The 18,109-nt window shown below is 40.6% G+C and overlaps 1 protein-coding gene across 2 annotated transcripts in view; it reads right to left on the minus strand.

Moving 5' to 3' along the window:
• Nucleotides 1–612: 612 nt before the first annotated feature.
• The window catches only part of PPM1F (protein phosphatase, Mg2+/Mn2+ dependent 1F), a 28,156-nt gene continuing 10,659 nt past the window's right edge, over nucleotides 613–18,109 (minus strand). For both annotated transcript variants that reach the window (XM_021282917.2, XM_065033075.1), the window contains exons 2-7: nucleotides 16,072–16,202; nucleotides 12,519–12,718; nucleotides 11,713–11,901; nucleotides 10,407–10,550; nucleotides 9,847–9,940; nucleotides 613–8,736 (exon numbers count right to left, since the gene is read on the minus strand). In XM_021282917.2, coding sequence (XP_021138592.2) covers nucleotides 8,363–8,736; nucleotides 9,847–9,940; nucleotides 10,407–10,550; nucleotides 11,713–11,901; nucleotides 12,519–12,718; nucleotides 16,072–16,202 — 1,132 coding nt within the window. In that variant the 3' untranslated portion in view covers nucleotides 613–8,362. The remainder of the gene's footprint in view (nucleotides 8,737–9,846; nucleotides 9,941–10,406; nucleotides 10,551–11,712; nucleotides 11,902–12,518; nucleotides 12,719–16,071; nucleotides 16,203–18,109) is intronic.

The following is an 18,109-nucleotide window of genomic DNA, read 5'->3' on the forward strand; positions in this document are numbered from 1 at the left end:
AAGCCCACCAGCAACAGAGACTGCAGACGACTGGTATCACCGAGCAGAAGGTTGGCTACGAGCCCCCGTTGAACACACGGTCTACTGAAGACCTGCTAGATGAAAAAGAAAACAGCACAGCCAACAAGAACCAGCAATGTCCTGATTCCACCTTCTACTGATTGAAAGGTGACAGTAAAGCCAGTGTTGGGGACCACCAAGGAGAATCCATAGTGATGTCCACTCCTGTTCTCAAATGCAGCTGGAATGGGCTCAGATCTACAGGAAGACAACACCTTTGTGAGGAGGTGCCCAAGATGCTACAAGACTGATTTGGTTCAGCTCTGTGCTGTTATCAGCAAAGAGCAGCTGTATTTGCCTTCGGATTGTGGAGGTACCTGGACAATGGATTCCCATAGTTGCTTTCCACAGTCATGAAAAAGCAGCAGCAGTGAGCTGGTCATTGTGCTCCCTGGTGAGCTAAGTACTGTACTTTCTCAGAAAGGCCCTATGGAGGAAAGTAATATTTGGTGACAGGGTAACCACTCAAAGATGTGCAATATGACCACTGTGGATCCAGCTACTTGTAGTATTAGAATGCAAAAGACATTTAAGAAAAGAAACGAACAATGCTTCAACTCACTATACTTTATTAATACTTCAGAAACATCAGATCCTACAGTGGAGAGTTCTCATCCCCACCTGTTTCCAGTCACTGCTTTGAAACAACTTCTTGCAATATGCAAATAGATACATGAGGCACTGTGTGAATACAAAAGTGACAATACAAAAAAATCCCAACAATTAAACCTCATGCAATACATACATACATATATATAAAAATATGGTAATGTAGCATAATACACACAAGCACTATTAGAACAATCCGTGTAAATGAATGTACAATATGCACAGCATTTAATGATCAATGACAACAGGTTTCTGACCTGTGCACAAAACCAGTCAGCTTAAATAAGAGTTTTAAGATACTAGATAACTGGTTAAGCCACAGCTTATAAAACCTGCTGTACTGCAGCTTTTCTGCTCAGGGTCACAAGTGCAGATTAGCATACAAAATAAATAAGGACTACGATTCTACAACACTTGGCTAACAGTTCCTATTTCAAAGTCACTGGCCCTCTTACTTTCATTCAAGGTTCATTAGCCAACACAGTGGCAAGAAATGTGCCTAAAGCAACAGTTCTGCTCTTGTACTATTTTAATACTGATAAGAACACATACTTTTAAGTCAGCAGGAGTAGTTATGGAGGTCTAACTTAGCACTAAATAAGCACAGGATTGAAGTTATCGTACAGAGCAGACACTGCAGAATGACAGACCGAGGGTGAGGAGCCCCATGGTGAGCTGCGCTACCAATCTGTCTGCTCAGCCTACCAGGGCAAGAAAGAGAGAGAACTGAAGAGGTGAAGGAAGTCAGAACGCTTTTCCCCACTCTAAACAGTGTAAATGTTTGAAAACACAAACAATCTGCAAGAACAAGGACATACAGAGACAAGAATATTTCTGAAGTCCTGCATTCAGGATGAGAGCTACTGTTACCTGAAATAAGCATAACTATTCCTATGGAATAACATGCAACTAACAGGATTTTCTTCTTAGACATCCAATATTGGTCAATGCCAAAGACACAACAGGAAATCAAACACCAGCAACATTAATCATCCAGTATTAAGCAGAATGCCTTTTAATGAAGTTAGAAAGGGCAACGTGAAAAAGAGGAAGTCATAGTATTTAATTGCCCTGAGAAGGTCCCCATAGGATCTCTCTAGTTTCCTAGTGATTATCTCTTTATCCTTAGACATCCAAAAGGAACCATCATTCCTTAGATAAAAGGATAAATACTTCCTGCGGGGACTCGTGGTCACACCTTCCAGCTCCATTTGCCAAAGCGACAAACCTTCCACATGCCTAATGTATTGCCACACAAATGATAATGAACTTCAAGAAGTGATCCGCCAGATCAGGAAAGACCGTGGAAGTTCTCGTCCATGGAAATCCAGAAGCATTTAATCATTAATAAGTTCAGTACTTGCTATATTAATATCTCCTGGGAATCAGTAAGCAAGCTTAACAGCTGAGAGACAACTTGATAATCATAATCTAACTAGTCACAAAGCCCAGATACATTCAGTTCCTTAACACGTTAAATGTATCTTCTATCTTCAGACTAAAAAGCACGTATCAACAACAAGACACAGAACCCTGACTGAGAGGAATTTGTTAACAAAATAAAGCAGACATTACAAAGCAGCCAAATTAATTTGCTTAAAACAGTGGTTTTAAGCTGACAGTGCACTGCCAGTTCTTCTAGGTTGCCTTTTTGTTTTTTATTATTCCATTGTTTGCATTCCAAAAAGCTTGAAAACATTTCTTTTCCTATTGATTTTGTCCTCTTCTGTTTGACAAAAGCTGCATCTTGCTAAATTTTCTGTGCTGCCAACACAGCTGCCTTTTGTTGATTTTTGTACACACCAGCAGCAGCGTGCACAGCCTGGAAAACACATCAAACCAGCAACAGCGAACGGCTTGTGGGAAAGGATTCTGAGTGCTCAGGTTCTGATGGGTCACACCACAATAAAGGCTTAAGTGATACTTTGTAAGATTTTGCTTTCCTGCTCTATTCAGAGATAAGGTTATCACAAGAGCCTACCAGCCCATTTTACCGTAGTATTTTAAGAAGTGTCTATGACAGATCAGATCCTGCTCAGATCCACTCACTCCCTCATGTCTCCATTTGATTACTTTTCAGCTGACATGACTGAAATCAATAGACATAACTTTAGATAAAGTAAAATCCAATAAATATATTTAAGCCAACCCAAACATATGCAGAAAGCAGCTGGCTTAGCCCTTAGAGCTGTCAGCGCTGCAGAACACTCACCAGGGCTCCTGTGTTAGTGGCCAGTTCAGGAGGGCAGGCAGGACCAGCCTCTCGGGTTTGGTGCCATCCGATTTACGGGTCATGACCGGCTTGGCAGAAAACCCACTGCGTTCCAGCACAACTATTCAAATGCAATCGAACCTGCTATAAACGTGAGTTTAGACAGAACACATAACTTAGCATAGATTAGGAAGTTTTGCACTCGTCTGAAAGCTCATTTTTCTCCCTCTCCACTCCTGTCTGAACGACATTTTGTCCATCAGAAGTTGTTTGCTACTCAAAAAAAGGGAATAGACCATTATTTCCTAGTAGGATTTTGCTTGATGGCACAGGCTCAATTGTAAAAGGGACAGTAATAGAATTAAGCAGGGAAATTTAATTCAGGCCTAACTAGAGCTCAATCACATGTGAATCATCTGCAATCTGCTCTGTTGTGGCTAACATTTCCCTACCTGCTCCCTAAAGCATTTGCTTGATACTTCAGTGTAAGAACAGAACTAGCCCGTGGCTGGTGCTGTGCAGTAAGTACCTGCATTCACAGGAATCCGCTCACCAGAGTATCACTTACACAAAGAGTGAAGCTGCAATCTTAATTTAGACTTTAAGGTGCTCAACTGTCTGTGCCCTTTACACATTGAGGGTGGTTGCAATTCCTTAAAGATATGGCCTTTTGTGGAATGCCATTTGGAAACAGCTGCCTTCCTCGGCCACTTGTTTTGGAAGCCCCTTTTTGTTGGTTTTTAAAGGACTGCCTGGGAGGGAAGTTTCAACCTCAAACAGTGGTTTTAAACTATCAACTGAAAATGGGTTTTCCAGTGCAGACAGCCAACTTCTCTTGCTTTCTGATTTCTGGAGATAAGCACTTTTCCCAACATCCAACAAAAAGATGGAAATTTTAGTGGCTTTTCATGACAGAAAGCTAATAACACTGGAAATGCTTTTTAAAAAGAGCAGTATCTCATCTGACTTTGAATTCGGATAAGTGTCTATTAAATGCTATTAAAGTCATCACTGTGATTAACACTATTCAACTGCCAACTCTGCTGTAACCACTCGGTGCCCAATTACTCATCTTCTGAGAGCTCACCAGCCGGATCGATTCATTAACGCGCTTCACGGCATTTGCTCACGGCAGCAGTTGCACAGTGACCAGTAACCGTGTATTCCGAATGCTGCCCCGCTTAGTACTACCTTATACATAAGGACATTTAGAAAAATCCATTTAGTAGCATTAGCTTCCAAGAGAGTGTTGAGGGGTCACATTAAGTCACCTCAGATGCTTTTACTGTGATTCCTTCCTTGGCTGCTTGAAGACAGAGTTACCTTATCCGAGTTTTGCCTTTTTAATGGGTGTGTTTGTAATTCTTTCAAGCACTGGTATTTCACTCTAAAGAACTGACATTTGTAGCGCTATTTTCCAGCCCACTTGCCTTTTAAAATAGGCGTTAATAATACTTAAATGCATTCCTGTCTCTCTCTTTCACTCCTCCATCACTCAAGAGGGTGGATTTTACTTAATCTCCCTCTGTTCTAAAAATTTTCCTACATTTCTATCCTCTGTATTCTCAAAAAACCCCAAACCCCAAAAAATGTGATTTGTAAAATTGTAATCTTGTCTCTGTCAGACCCAGAAGACTTCACTGTCTTAGGTATGTTTCATTGTAGGAGAGAATGGGGAGGGAAAGAAAGGTAGAAGTACGAATTACCCTTAAGAGATGTTGGATACCCACTAAGCAGCATGACTAAAGCTAGTTTTCAGTGACGCACAATGTAAGGATTTAAGCGTGCTCTGTTTTAAAAACACAGGCTCCTTTAAAGAACCATTTTGCTGACACTGGGTGATAAAACGCAGTAGCAGACATTCATTTGGAGTTTAGTAAAATATGAAAATACTTTCATTTGTCCTGGATCCTCCAGCTAACTTCTACAGCTTCGAAGGTTTTGGCTGGACTACAGAATTGGTTTTGCTGCAGGCCCCTGAGAAAGGCAACAATTAAACAGGCAAATTAGTCAATCTGACATAGGCAGACAAGCGTTAATACATGGCACTGAGAAGGCCCAGAGAGGCGAGATGATTCTCTCACCAAAATTACATATTATTTTTAACCAAAGGAGGGAAGGAAAACAGAACAGCCAACACAAGAAAGCCAGGAAGTTTTAAAGAGGAAAGATAAGAAAAGCTAATGCAGCACATTAGTACTGCAAATTCAAAACGTAGCACCACTCCATATTTTGGACTATTTAGTTGAACTTCATAACGTTCTGCTGGAGCCCCTTCCCCTCCCTCCCCACCACCCGCACTGGTGACACTTGTAACAGTGTTATGCATTGTAGCTCCTGGCTTCTAAAAGTAATATCCAGGTCACAAGTGCAACAGAATTTGGAGGCTGCCTTGCCATCCCCAGGGTAAGACCATCCCGATGACCATTTGCAACTGAACGCTCAAAATGCACTTAACATCTATTCTTGCATCCTGTGTCATGACTGATTTAACTTCAAAGTCAAAATGTTGGGGTTTCAGTTTAAAAAAAGGAAATTTTGAGGATAAGACATCTCCAAAGCAATTTTTTCCCCAAAATCGTACGTGAAATTTTACTGTAGATGACACATTAAGATTTATTTATTCCACTGAGAGGATACAAACTGCTGGTTTTGACCTAGTTACAACTCTTATAGACCTGACTAAATATTTTAAAGCTAGTAAGAGGGTCTTGGAAAATTAGAGAAATATTTTGTATCTCCCCTGAAATCTGTACAAGTTCCCAAAGACTATTCCTCTCCACTTCCACCTCCAAGAAATGAGGCACTAGGTCATTCAGAATGAAAACATCTATGCAGAATTTCTTCCCTACAGTATACCTATCAAATTTGAAACAAATCAGGATATTCTCACACAGCTGTAAATATCCATTGAAAGGCTTAAGACTTTTTTCCTCCATAATACAAATCTGCCACAGAAAGGTTGAAGTAAAAGGATCATTACCAGGAATTTGGCTCATTCAGTTCCCTCCATGTTTCAGGAAGTTTGGCAAGTTTCAGAAACTAAACCATACTATGAATTTACCGACATTTCAAACTTCAGGAATACAATAGCTTCCCCCTCTCCTGATAAACCTCAGATAGCAGAAATCAAACAATTTTGTATGATTCTTACTATGTTAATAATGAGAACTCTTTCCAAGACACAAAGAGGCACTAGTGGTTATAAGAATTTAGCATGACACTGAATGTCTGGGTTAGAAATCAAAGAGATGGGTGATGGTAAATCGAAAGGGATTACTTGGCAAGTCTGAAGGCTTCCTTAGCTGAAGTAGGTTCACTACAAAAATTAACCAGGTTGGCATCACTAAAAGATCTCCACAAATACTTTTGGACAGCAAAATAAAGGATAGAAAAGTGCTTGCAACCTTCTCAGAGGAAAAGCTCCCATTGTTGCACAGCAAAACAAGGGAGTCACTGTCCGAGCTGCTGTGTAATGAGATGGCAGCTCACTGAGGAGTTTCTATGTCAAACCGCACAATCAACCATAGTAATCCCGAAAAAAGAAATAAAAAAATCAAGTTGCTCGGGTAAGTGCATTGCTGCACACCAGCTAGCGGCTCAGAGACACTACAGACAGAAACAGTCCTGCTCTGTTCTTCCTTCTAGCCATCTCGTCTCTTTTACCTAAATCTTCTCCCTAAGCAACATTAGCATTCAACACATTTTAATCAACAGGACTGACACATTGCAATGCCATGTGCTTCTAAATCAGGCATACAATCTTGCTGCCACATGTAAAGCACTTTTTGTTTAGGTACAAAAATTACTAACACATTTACCACTGAGCCTTCATATCTTGCTGAGTCCTGTGGGACAGGTCAGCAGAGCAAGACAAAACACCACCAGAGGCTCCGGCATGTAATGGACATAACAGCCACACAACAACATACATGTTCATTAAGATTCTTTCATCTTCACCTTAGTTTCACATCTCCTTAGAAAGTTATTCACAAAGTATGGCCCAATTAACCATCTATTAATCAAAAACTGTTACTAAACTGTTTCTAGTTTGTGTTATTAAATTTTCTTGTGAAAGTCAGATGTGTATTTGTTTTTAAATGAAAGTCACGATGACTCATTGTTACTTCACCATTAAGTAACTCGCGCTCTATGCATGGGGCAGGGGGTAAGTCACAGTAAGTGTTGTGAAGCTTTTACTACAAGTCACAAGATTTGGCAACAATGAACAAGATGTTTTCTTGAAACCTAGTTCCCACTAAAATAATTCACAAAAATGAAACATTTAAGTGCATTAAACATTAGTATCAATGAAATTAAAAAGTCACATTCTAAAAACGCCATAAAGTGGCTCCCCAGAATACGACAGGAAGCCAGCAATCCTTGGGTGAAATATTTAAGGCACTTGAGGGTAGTCAGTTTTAAAAATCAGATAATAAAGACACAACTACTTCAAAATTCTAATTTAAATAAAAACTACAACAAAATAAAGTAACACTGCAAAAAATTACTCCAACTGTAAATTCAGTAAATAAACAGATAAACCCTTAGAATAAAAAATAACATTCTCCTTTTGTTATAGTACACCAAAGAGTGGCAGAAACAGAGCATATTTAACTGCCGGAGCATACATACTGTAAGCATCTCTGTCAAATACAACACTAAGGGTCCTTTCTTTTCAGGTTGCCAAATAGCCAATAAAGAGTGTTTGTTAGGGAGAAATAATCCACTGCAGTTAAATACTGGATTCCAGTTTATAAACCAGAACATTCCCCCAAAGCAGCTGATTTTGTATCAGTTTTGCCTGGGATATTTCTAGTTAGCTCTCTTGCTCTTTTTCTGGAGCATTCAGCTTCATTTTCTCCACTCCATACACACAAAACTAAATGCCTCTGAATAAAGAGACCACACCATCCTTGTAATATTATCTTTGGTACAAAACTGAAGCAAGTTACACAGCATAATGGCATCAGCCAGTCTCTCACACACCAAGCCTGTTCCTACAGACCACATGCAGCAAGAAGCTTTTCTGCGATGGCGACAGCTTCTCTCCTCTCAGTCTCCAAAGTAACATCACTATTAAATACAACATACAGCATTCTTTTTAAGCACTAATTTAAATTTTCACGCAGAATTCACAAATGGGTATTCTCGCCCGTTAGCTTATACGTCTTACGGCTTCTTACCACCTCCAGGGCAGAGGGATATGACCAGCAGCCCCAGGACACACGTTAGAAGTCTGCTCCCAGAGACGAAATTGCTGTACAAATCCCAACATCTGCTCAGTGTTTTTTGAAGGGAGGGGGATGGAAGGAAAAGACAAATAGGAACTCAGTAAAAGGAGTCTTGCCTTTCTGTTAACAGTATGTCCATTTGTCATTTTTTTCCTAATATGTTTTGCCTGTTGCATTAGAGGCTTCTTCAGTGGAAAGCAGTTCCTTACGTGAACTTACTTGAACGTTTGGGACTTGGCAGATTTTGTCACTGTGTGGCCGCTGCCTCACAGCTGAGGAAACTGAAGGGTGAGCTCCGAGCATCCTCACTGGCCCCATGGTTCTTAGGGTCTCTGAGACAGTCTGCCAAGATGTCCTGAGGATCCCTCAAGAACACCACTAGAACAGTGATGTTATCACTGGATCCGTTTTCCTTCGCAGCAGCCACCAGTCTTTCTGCTGCTTTGAGACCCACTCCTTTGGTTTGCATTAAATGATCTAGGACCAAGTCTACAACCTCATACGGCTTGATCACGTCAAAGAATCCATCGCAGGCTAGGAGCAAGTAATCTTCAGAACCAGTCAGCTCAAATGACTCTCCATCTGCATCACCAGAGATGTAGGGTTTCTGACATATGTCACCTAAGGCAAACAATCGAAACAAAGGCTTTATTACTTCAAATGTAAACAGTTACTTCACCCACCACTTGCTCTTAGCATCCTCGAGGACAGTCAGACCACATTCCAGAGGCATCTGATGCAGGACAAGAGGAGTGAAAAGCTACAGAATAAACATGGAAGGCCTTTGTTTCTTTAAGAATGCTTGAAACCTACCTAAATCCAGTGAGTTCCTAAGGAGTAACTCTAATTCATGCTTTCCTAATTTTGCAGGGAAACTAAGGAAATTCTTTTGAAGGTTTTTTTCCCTCTCTGAAATACATTTGTGCAAGGAGATAGTCAGGCCTTCATTTTGCAAGCGTGCCTCTTGTACAGCCTTCAGAATGCTATGAAAATGTACAATAATTCAATGCCAGAAAAATCTGCTCATTGTGTTTAGTTAATCAGCTTCATATGGACATTCTTAGTAAACATGGGTTGCTATTGATCCAAATAGTATTTACACATTTACACTAATTTGCTTCCGTGCATACATTACAGTTATCTACTGTACTTGCCCAGGATCTTTTCTTTTTTTGCCCTAATGGGCCAGTAGTAAAGTAAGCTCATTTAATAACATTCTGGAATACTACAATTAAAATGCCCTAATTTGCTGGATATGTGTGACTTGAAAGAGGATGCAGCAATTTGACTTAAGAACTGCAGTCAGGAGAAAGATATATTAAAGTGGACAAAAAAACCATAATATAACCACATAAAAGCTAGATGAAAATTTATTACTTCCTCCACTTATTACAAATTAAACACTCTACATTTGTTACTGTAGGACACCACAGTACTAAAGACATTTATAAGAAGTAAAAGACTTAGAAGTATAAAATAATTAGGACTGTTATGGCTAGTATATAAAATAAAACAATATTCTATGCTTATGGTAAAATCAGTGAGATTATGTAGCTGCAAGCTATGTGAGTTATCTAGCTGTAAGCTAGACTTATGGCAAAGACAGTAAGAGTGGTTTAATATTTGATTGATGCTGAGCAAAATGTCATTTATAGTAAACCTACAATTCCAGGTGGTGTGTTTTAAATCAAATTTAATCTGAACAATACTAATTCTGATGGTTTGTCTTACCAATTGCTCTGGAAACACCCAAGGTACCATTAACCCGCCAGCAGTCCATATAGGTTACGCAACCACCCAGAGTCTCAATACGTGCTCTCTCATCCTGCAAAACAGTAGAATACAAATAAAATAACAAAATACCTGACTATTTAAAATATATAGAAAATGCTGTACCCTTTAAGCCAGTTAGGATACTAGATCACCATTAGCTTTTGAATGACAGTCATCTCAAATTAATAAATTAATTTATAGCAGGCAGTTTTAAATTCACACTCACAAAAAGTGCTGTGAAAGCCTTTAATTACTACAAATTTTGAAAAGCCAGTCTGGGCAGGGACTGAAGTCAGGACTGCCAGTACCACCAGTACTTTCAAAGGGGCACAGTTGGAGGGAGAACCTTTTCAAGATACAGGAGCAGATGGAAAAAAATAAACTGTTAATTCTCCGAATCCTACCATCCAATAAATGTAATTGTGTAAAGCACCAAACACTTAAGAAGGCTTGATTACAAAAGGTTTCAAGCGAGATTCTTACAGCACGCACAAGATGAAAAAACAAGTCAGACTTACTTCTCTTTCTGGTTTGTGAGGCTCCATTAACGTCACAGCTTTTCCTTGCTGCACAAGCATTATCTGCGAGTCCCCTAGCCACGCTATGTGTAGCTTGTTCCCTACAATCAACGCAGTTACACCTGTGGTACCACTCCGCAGCTTCTACAGAACAAAGCAGGTATGTTAGGTGAACATTCAACAAGCCCTACTAGGTTACACGGCAATATTGTAAACCTAGGTTTAATCGCACTTAAATGCAGCAGAGTAGACCTGCCAATCATAATTCAAGTACCTGAAAAAAGGTACAAGATTAGAGAGACTTGAAATAAAGTATTTACACATTCTAACACATGCAAGGCTAGTACTGCCTCTCTTATGTCCTTCCTTCTCTGCTATTAATTCCACAATTGATCTCAGAGTCTAAGATGCGTCTCTGTGTTTTGGAAAGAGGATCTGAATTTCAGTAGTATGAACATTTCACAAACAAACACAGGTCTCCCCAAACCTTTTGCATTCTCCACTCTACCACTAGCAACTACAGACACCTTACACTGTGTGCATCCCCTTATCGTCAGTTATTTAAAAGAGGATGTCAAAGGCAGGAACCTGACTGTCCTAGATTTCCTGTAAAGATTAGTGAGAGTCAGACCTCATGAAGATGCTGGTCTCTCTTTTGTACCTCATTGACAGAAATGAAGATATTAACAACGACTACTTCTATATTCTGTTACTGCTATAATAAGAGTTATCATTAAACTGTATAATAAACCATCCTCCCATTATGTAACACTTGAAGAAAGAACACTCATCATACCAACTTGATTCAAAGCTGATCAATAAGCTTAAGCTTAATGAACTGAGGAGTCTGACTTAAATAGATTAGACAGAATACATTTTTCATCTTACAACCACCTGTGACACGAATGGTGGAACAAGAAAGAGGAACATCGTGACCGTATTATCAGGAAGAGAGAAACATCTTTTCTAGGTAAGAGGTAGGACAACAGAACATCTAGAGGCTGCCTAATTTAGGCAAAGAGGCAACAGAGCGTTCTCTCAAATAATTGTTATGTCAGGATCATTTAAATCACTTAACGCTTCTTCTCAGTCACTCTCATCTTGAACTTGCAAGTACTGTCATCTTGTTTTTCCTCACAAAAAAAGAAATAATTTGATCAAAGAACACCTTTACATGTAGCATTATTTCATAAATAAGCCAGTGATTCAAAGAAACTGTACTGCTAGAATTTTCTGGATAATACAATGTTGTCCAACAGTTCTCAGTGTTATTTAAATAGCATGGAATTAATCTGTACCCACTCACCTCTCTTTTGGCTTTGAAAAGAAACATTTCATCTGTCTTCTGGAAAGAGCATTTCAAGGCCTCAGCTGGATTCTTCACAATGTCTTCATGCAGCCCAACATTTACATGTAAGTGGGTTGCTGAATAATTGGCAGCATCCACTCCACCATGGCCATCAAATACCGCAAAGTAAGCGCGATCAACGTCATCCTTTTGTGGGAAGGGAGAGAGAGAAAGACATATCCATGTTCAAAACCAAAATAACCCAGAGACTGGTACCAGCAAGCAAAGATTGCTTATTCTGGGCTTTCTTCTACATGTTGCATAGGTAAGGGTAATTTAAGTCAATTAACCTGTGTGCAAAATGGATGAAAAGGATGCTTTGCAAGGGAATTACTTTTCTTTGTTTGCTGTTAGTCATTTAATATCCTTGAAAATAAACTGGAATTGAAACAACACACAGCAAGTTACATAGTCCCACTGCAGCTTCATTAATTGGCACTTGCCTTTGTCCAACTGCTGTTATCCTCCCTTATTTTCTTAATATATCAGTTACCTCAGTCACAAGAACATTATAACACCAGCAACATCCGTCTCCCTATATAACATACGACATGAAACTCAAGGTCACAAAATCTTTCTTTATCAGAGCAGTAGTTAGCCCTGAGCAATCTGAGCCAGAACATCCCTGCTCCAGCACAGAAATTATAGATAACTTGTGGCAACAAATTCTTACCATTTCACTGATCACCCATCACTAGGTCACTGTGTTCATGGGAATGCTGAAATGTTAACAAACTGGCCTCCCCGAGTTTGTCCAGACTTACGGATAATCCAAACAGCTGATTGAACTCTGGGAGCAGAACGTGCCTGTCCTCCATTTTCCGCCGAGTGTTACGGATGGCGTGGATGGAAACGAGCAGGAATCGCTTCACTGGTCGCAGCGGTGGCAACTGCTTCTGCCACTCAAAGCAGACATCCCGAAGCTTGTTAAAGAAGCAGCGCTGCAATGACTCTCCATCTAGCACTGACAGCACAAAAACAAAATAAGCTTTGTTTTAGCCCATCTTTTGGCTTATGCTTCCTTCAAGTTTCTTTCCTCAGAGCTACATACACACATTCAGCATTCTGCCTTTACAGGTTCTGCAAGAATTAAAATAAGCTCCTGAGAATAACGTGGAGAGAAAGCTGCAATGTAAAACAGTATGACATTAAGGATAAGGGCAGCTTCTTTACTTACTAGTTCCCTTTCAAACCAGAGGCTTATCGAGTGAGTGATTACATTACAAACAATCATAACAAAACCCCCCAAAATCTGTCTGGAATATCAGACAGAAATGTTATGTAAAATACAGAACATGCAGTGGTAGGAGCGCATCCCTACTAAAGGAGGTTAAATAAATAAATAGCTAAGAGACTGCCGCTGTATTGGACACAAGGGCTGGAAAAGCAGTAGCCTCACTTTGGGTCAGGTTATGTCCCACTGAACCACTTACACTGAAATAACAAGGAAGTCTGAGAATGTTTGGCTGAGGTCAATAGCTCAACTCAGAGCTGAGCTGAACAGATTAGAATTTTAAGCTGTAGTCTTTATCTTTTTAAATACACATGGTTGTAGGAGCTGGAGGGACAGAAGAACATTTCCGTCACTTTCCTGCTTTCTCATTACAGAGCAGAATTGTAAACACCCATTGAGCATAGTGTGAAAAGCTCCGGCCAGACACTCAAATCCTTTTTTTGGATAGGTCCCAAAGATCAATTAATCCAAATGTATTGTTCATCAGACTGAGCGGTTTGGTTTGACATCGTGTCTAGCTTTGCAATGCAGTCTCTCTCAGAATAGTTAATAATTGAAAGTTTTGTTACTTGAGTAAGAATCCTGCCTCCATGCTAAATAAACCAACTTCAAAAAGCATTGAAAAGATCATCTATACAACAAAAATAATTTGCTGGCCACTGACATGTTTCCTATAAAACTGCAATGCATGAACTATCTTTCCTACTTTATCCTGACTCCTGCTGACAATGTTAGCATTAAAGCTTCCTCAGAATTCCTTTTCATAACTCCTGGTTCTCAAGCACTTATTTTCCTCAGCAAGGCTGGACGGCTAGCTTCAGATGCACCTGTGCGCCTGGAGAACTGAAAGCTCAGATTTAAACATAGATCTTTGATTAGCAGTCACTACATATTAGCCAAAATTACTTTTGGTTTGCTTAATACGTAGGTGTGAATGGGCAAAATTTTAAGACTTTCAAATATCAAGTCATCCCATATGCAAATATTATTAAATAGGACAGCATCTTAGCCTTGTTTACAGGTATTAGTTTACATATTCATGACTGTCTTGACTGTTACTGAACAGAAGACTTGGACACACATCATTGTTTAAATATTAAGCTCGTGAAATCTGACATAAGGCTCAGTACCTTAACACCAGAAGTTCTTCTGCAGTTTACCACATCAAACAGTGGTGCTCACATAGGCACACATACATACCTTGCTGTTATATAATCATTTCCTCTTTCATTCATGTGTCCCTTCCAACTCAGGACATTCTATGATTCCAAGAATGCTTTTTTTTTGCCAGAGAATTATTATTGCAATGCAGGAAGAGTCCATACTGTGCTGTAGCACAAGGAACATCTTTCTTCCTAGTTGCACAGTTAAAGTGATGTAACAGCAATTACAAAATAGAGAAAACAAATACAGTCCAAACGTGCAGAGAAATTCACACCTATAAAGTAGATATTCCTTGCTGAGATGAGGCAATGCAAGAACCAGAATAGTATGCAGATTTCCATAACATTTGACAGGACAACAGTGAATAGCCACTTGATCTAAATGACAATGGTGACACAAGAACAAACAACTGGAAGAGACACCCTGGAGAATCGCTGAAGGCCTCTGCAGAATGTCCTCACAAGCTGTTCTAGACCAGGTGCTGGGAGGCTCCATCCCAGCAGGGCTGGGCCCACCTGTAGCTCTGTCAAGGGGGTGTGATCTGGCCCCTGCCCATGCCTGGAGGCCGGTTCGCTCATGTCCCAGGGGCCACTGCTCATGCTGCCCTGAACAGCCAACACAGAACCATTTCTCCTGCGCCAGAGGAGGAGAGCCAGGGCGTGTTGTTCAGACCCTGGCCAAGCTGATATGAAGCCAACTCTACCCATGCAAAATGCTGGAAACTTGCTACATCTCTTGGGACATATGAGGGCTACAAACATGAAGGCAAGAGTTGAAAGATTCAGGGGGCAACAAGACTTAATTGTGTTGATCCTCCTCCAATTTCAGACTTGTAGACGAATACTGAAATAGTCTTCAGGAAAGTGTCACATCTTGGCCATTCCCAGAGCTCTGCTTGGAGATGAATCCTCTAGGGCACGCTGAATGGCCTTCCAGGTCATCCCAGTGAAATGGAATGGTGAGCATTTCCCCTTACAGGACAGACCAGTTTGCCTAAGACACCTCCACTCCACTTTTATCTTCAACTGCCTGCATCCCGCTCCATTTAAATTCTTGGCACTGGGACTGAAGGTTTGGTGAAGTCTAATGTGAAACACTTCAGCGTGTAAATGCAACAGGACCATCCGCTACACGAGGCTCAAACCCATTACTCAGTCACCAGGGTCTGCTCTGTCAGATTCGCTCAGATAAGGGAACATGCAGGCTTCAAGCAGAACGCACGTGCACCGGGTTTTTCATCCTCCAGCATCCCACCCTTATGGGGGAGGGTGGGAAGAGGAGAAATAGTCAATAAAGACAGAGATGACTGAGAAACTTGCCAAGAGAAAGATCTTGAGTTTCAAGATATTCAGGTTGCGGAAGGCCCACAGGTCCCAAAATCTGTTCCTCAAGAACAGACATAAGCAAGATGGATTATATGGATGAATATAATGTGTCAGCATGGTTGCATGACAGCAATTGTGACGATGTCAATGTCAAAACATAGTAATTAGCTAAGGTCAGTCTACCAAAGAGAAAAGGGCACTTTGGAAATATAAAAGGTTATCAACTTAAGATAGGAACAGAACCAGTTAAATTTAAGTGAAATTATCAAATGAGGAAGAGTTCTCAAGCAGTTCAGTTCAGGAAGCACAGTGGACACAGTCATTAAGAATTTTTGGGAAGAGAAACTCTCTTCCCTTTCCAGAAAGCCAACCCACGCGCTCGGCCCAGGGCTCCAGACACCACGTTTCCATCTTGCCTGCAAAACCAGCACAGCTACCTGTCATCCCACAGACACCCAGCAGGAGCAAATAAAGTTCTGAGCGCTGCTGACTGCCAGACAGCCTAACCAAATATTCTGGGAAACGTTTCAAAACACTGAATATTCCAACAGACAGCCTCTGGGTAAAACACAGAAAGAAAAGAAATATACTTACAGGTGAACCTTTCTTCATCTCCTTCTCCCTCTGTTTCCACATTTTGCTGCTCAAATTCAGTCAAGTCTGTTTGGAGAACTTCATCAACTGCAGCATGGATTAACGATGCTGCAAGAAGTGGTGAAACACCTCTGCTGGTAAGAAAAGGAAAGGAAAGCAAAATAGACTGCATTAGTTTAAATTGAGCTACAACCTCACTGTTTATGGTTGGTGACCTCAGAATTAGAAAGCAATAAACACAATAATTTCAGCTTCATTAGTAAATCAGTAGAAGAAACCATATGTTCAATATTTATCCATACAAATCTTTAGTAAGACCTTCAGTTAGACAACCGCTTTCTCAAAACTGCAAAGAGGAAGACACGTATGAATCATGTTTTCAAACTGCTGCCTCACACTCCAGTCACAGATGGTACCTCCTTCTCTTGAGCTATCTGATGGGAACTGCTACCTTCAAATCTACCTTCTGAATGCAAACATTTTGTTCCTACTCACTACACAACATTTCCTGCTTGTGGCCAACTGTCTCACCACCACAGACAGCATCAGGATCTCTGCAGTGTGGTACACACAAATCTCAAAAAAGGTTACTGAAGACTCCAGTGTCCCTGCACACACAAAAAACTCATGTTCAGTACTAACCTGCAGCCCTTTAACACCCAGTTTCTCCTGACTGAAGTTCCCCAAAGAAATCGCCCAGGAATAAGGTGCAAAGAGTTGGCATGGGGAAGGAGGCTAAGAAAAGACTCCAAGACTTGTGATTCAAATGAAGTTTCTAGGTAAGCATCTAGAAGACAATAATGCTACACGATCTACACACCCTCTCCTTTTTACTCAACACTTTATGCAAGTTCCATGTTTATAGGAAGCACATGCTTGCTATACTGCTTTTGAATCTGTAAACAAATAAGCCTCATCCAAATTTAAAATGGGGCTACTAGAAAATAACTCTTTTATAGTCACTATATTTCCACAGCAGGTACTAACAATTACTGTAAATAACACACATTCCAGACATTTTCTGTGAGCACAATGAAAAATAAGCGTGGATGTCTGTAAAAAGAATTTTATCCATTGTTCATTGAGTGTTTGATACCCACAAAGTATCAAATTATGCAACCAAAGCAAATAACACATTAAGGCACCTGCAGCAAGTCAAGGACAAGATTTGTTTTGCCAGGAAACATTTAGAAAGTCTTGCATAAAACTGGCTGGCTACAGAGTAAGAAATGGTGGGAGCAACTGGTCTCTGCAGAGGTTCAACAGCGACGACTGGTTTTGTGGGTACAGAAGACTGGGGAGTGGAGGATAGTGAGGTTTTAGGTCCCAGTGACAACAAGCCAAAACGCATTTGCCATTGTGTTTCTGACAGAGAGGCCTTGTCGTGCTCTCCCAGCCACGTCCGAGTAGCTCCTGCAGCAGCAAACAGCGAGCATTGTGTTAGTCAGCAGGCTGCGAACAGAAGCGTGTTTTATGCCACACATTCTGTGGCAGTGATGGGCTCCTTTAATGAGTCACTTTGGTACTTCAAACAGACGGCAGTGTGCCTGCAGCCCTTTCAGGGCTAGCTGCAGTCCTACCGCATCAAGGGGAGCCAGAAATTGGCTTTTTATTTCTTTCTGAGGCTGATATGTTTAGGGGAGTTGGTTCCTTTCCTATCCAAGTTAAAAGGAACAATGCCTGCTTATAATCACTCTGACACTAACAGACAACCTTTTAAAAGGTCAGGCAAGAAAGAAATCTGAAACGGATATGGCAGCTCCCCCCAGTCCTGCTTCCTGTTTGTGTTTGTATAGGTCGAAGAGAAAGGAGTAAGAAAACACAAGCCACATAAACAATGTCAGATGTGTAGCTGATGCTGCTGAAAGTCAGAAGCTTTAGTTAAAGTAGGTTTCAGCCCCACAAACAGAGACAAAAAGTAGTAAGTGAAACCACTATGCATTTAAACACACAGCGAGAGCCACAGCTTCAGTCATCTTCAGAATTTCTCTGCTGTGCTGGAGGAAAAATTCAAATCTAGCCTGGCTTTCCAGCTCGC

This window comes from Columba livia, chromosome 17 (genome assembly GCF_036013475.1).
Source record: "Columba livia isolate bColLiv1 breed racing homer chromosome 17, bColLiv1.pat.W.v2, whole genome shotgun sequence".
Lineage (NCBI taxonomy): Eukaryota > Metazoa > Chordata > Aves > Columbiformes > Columbidae > Columba > Columba livia.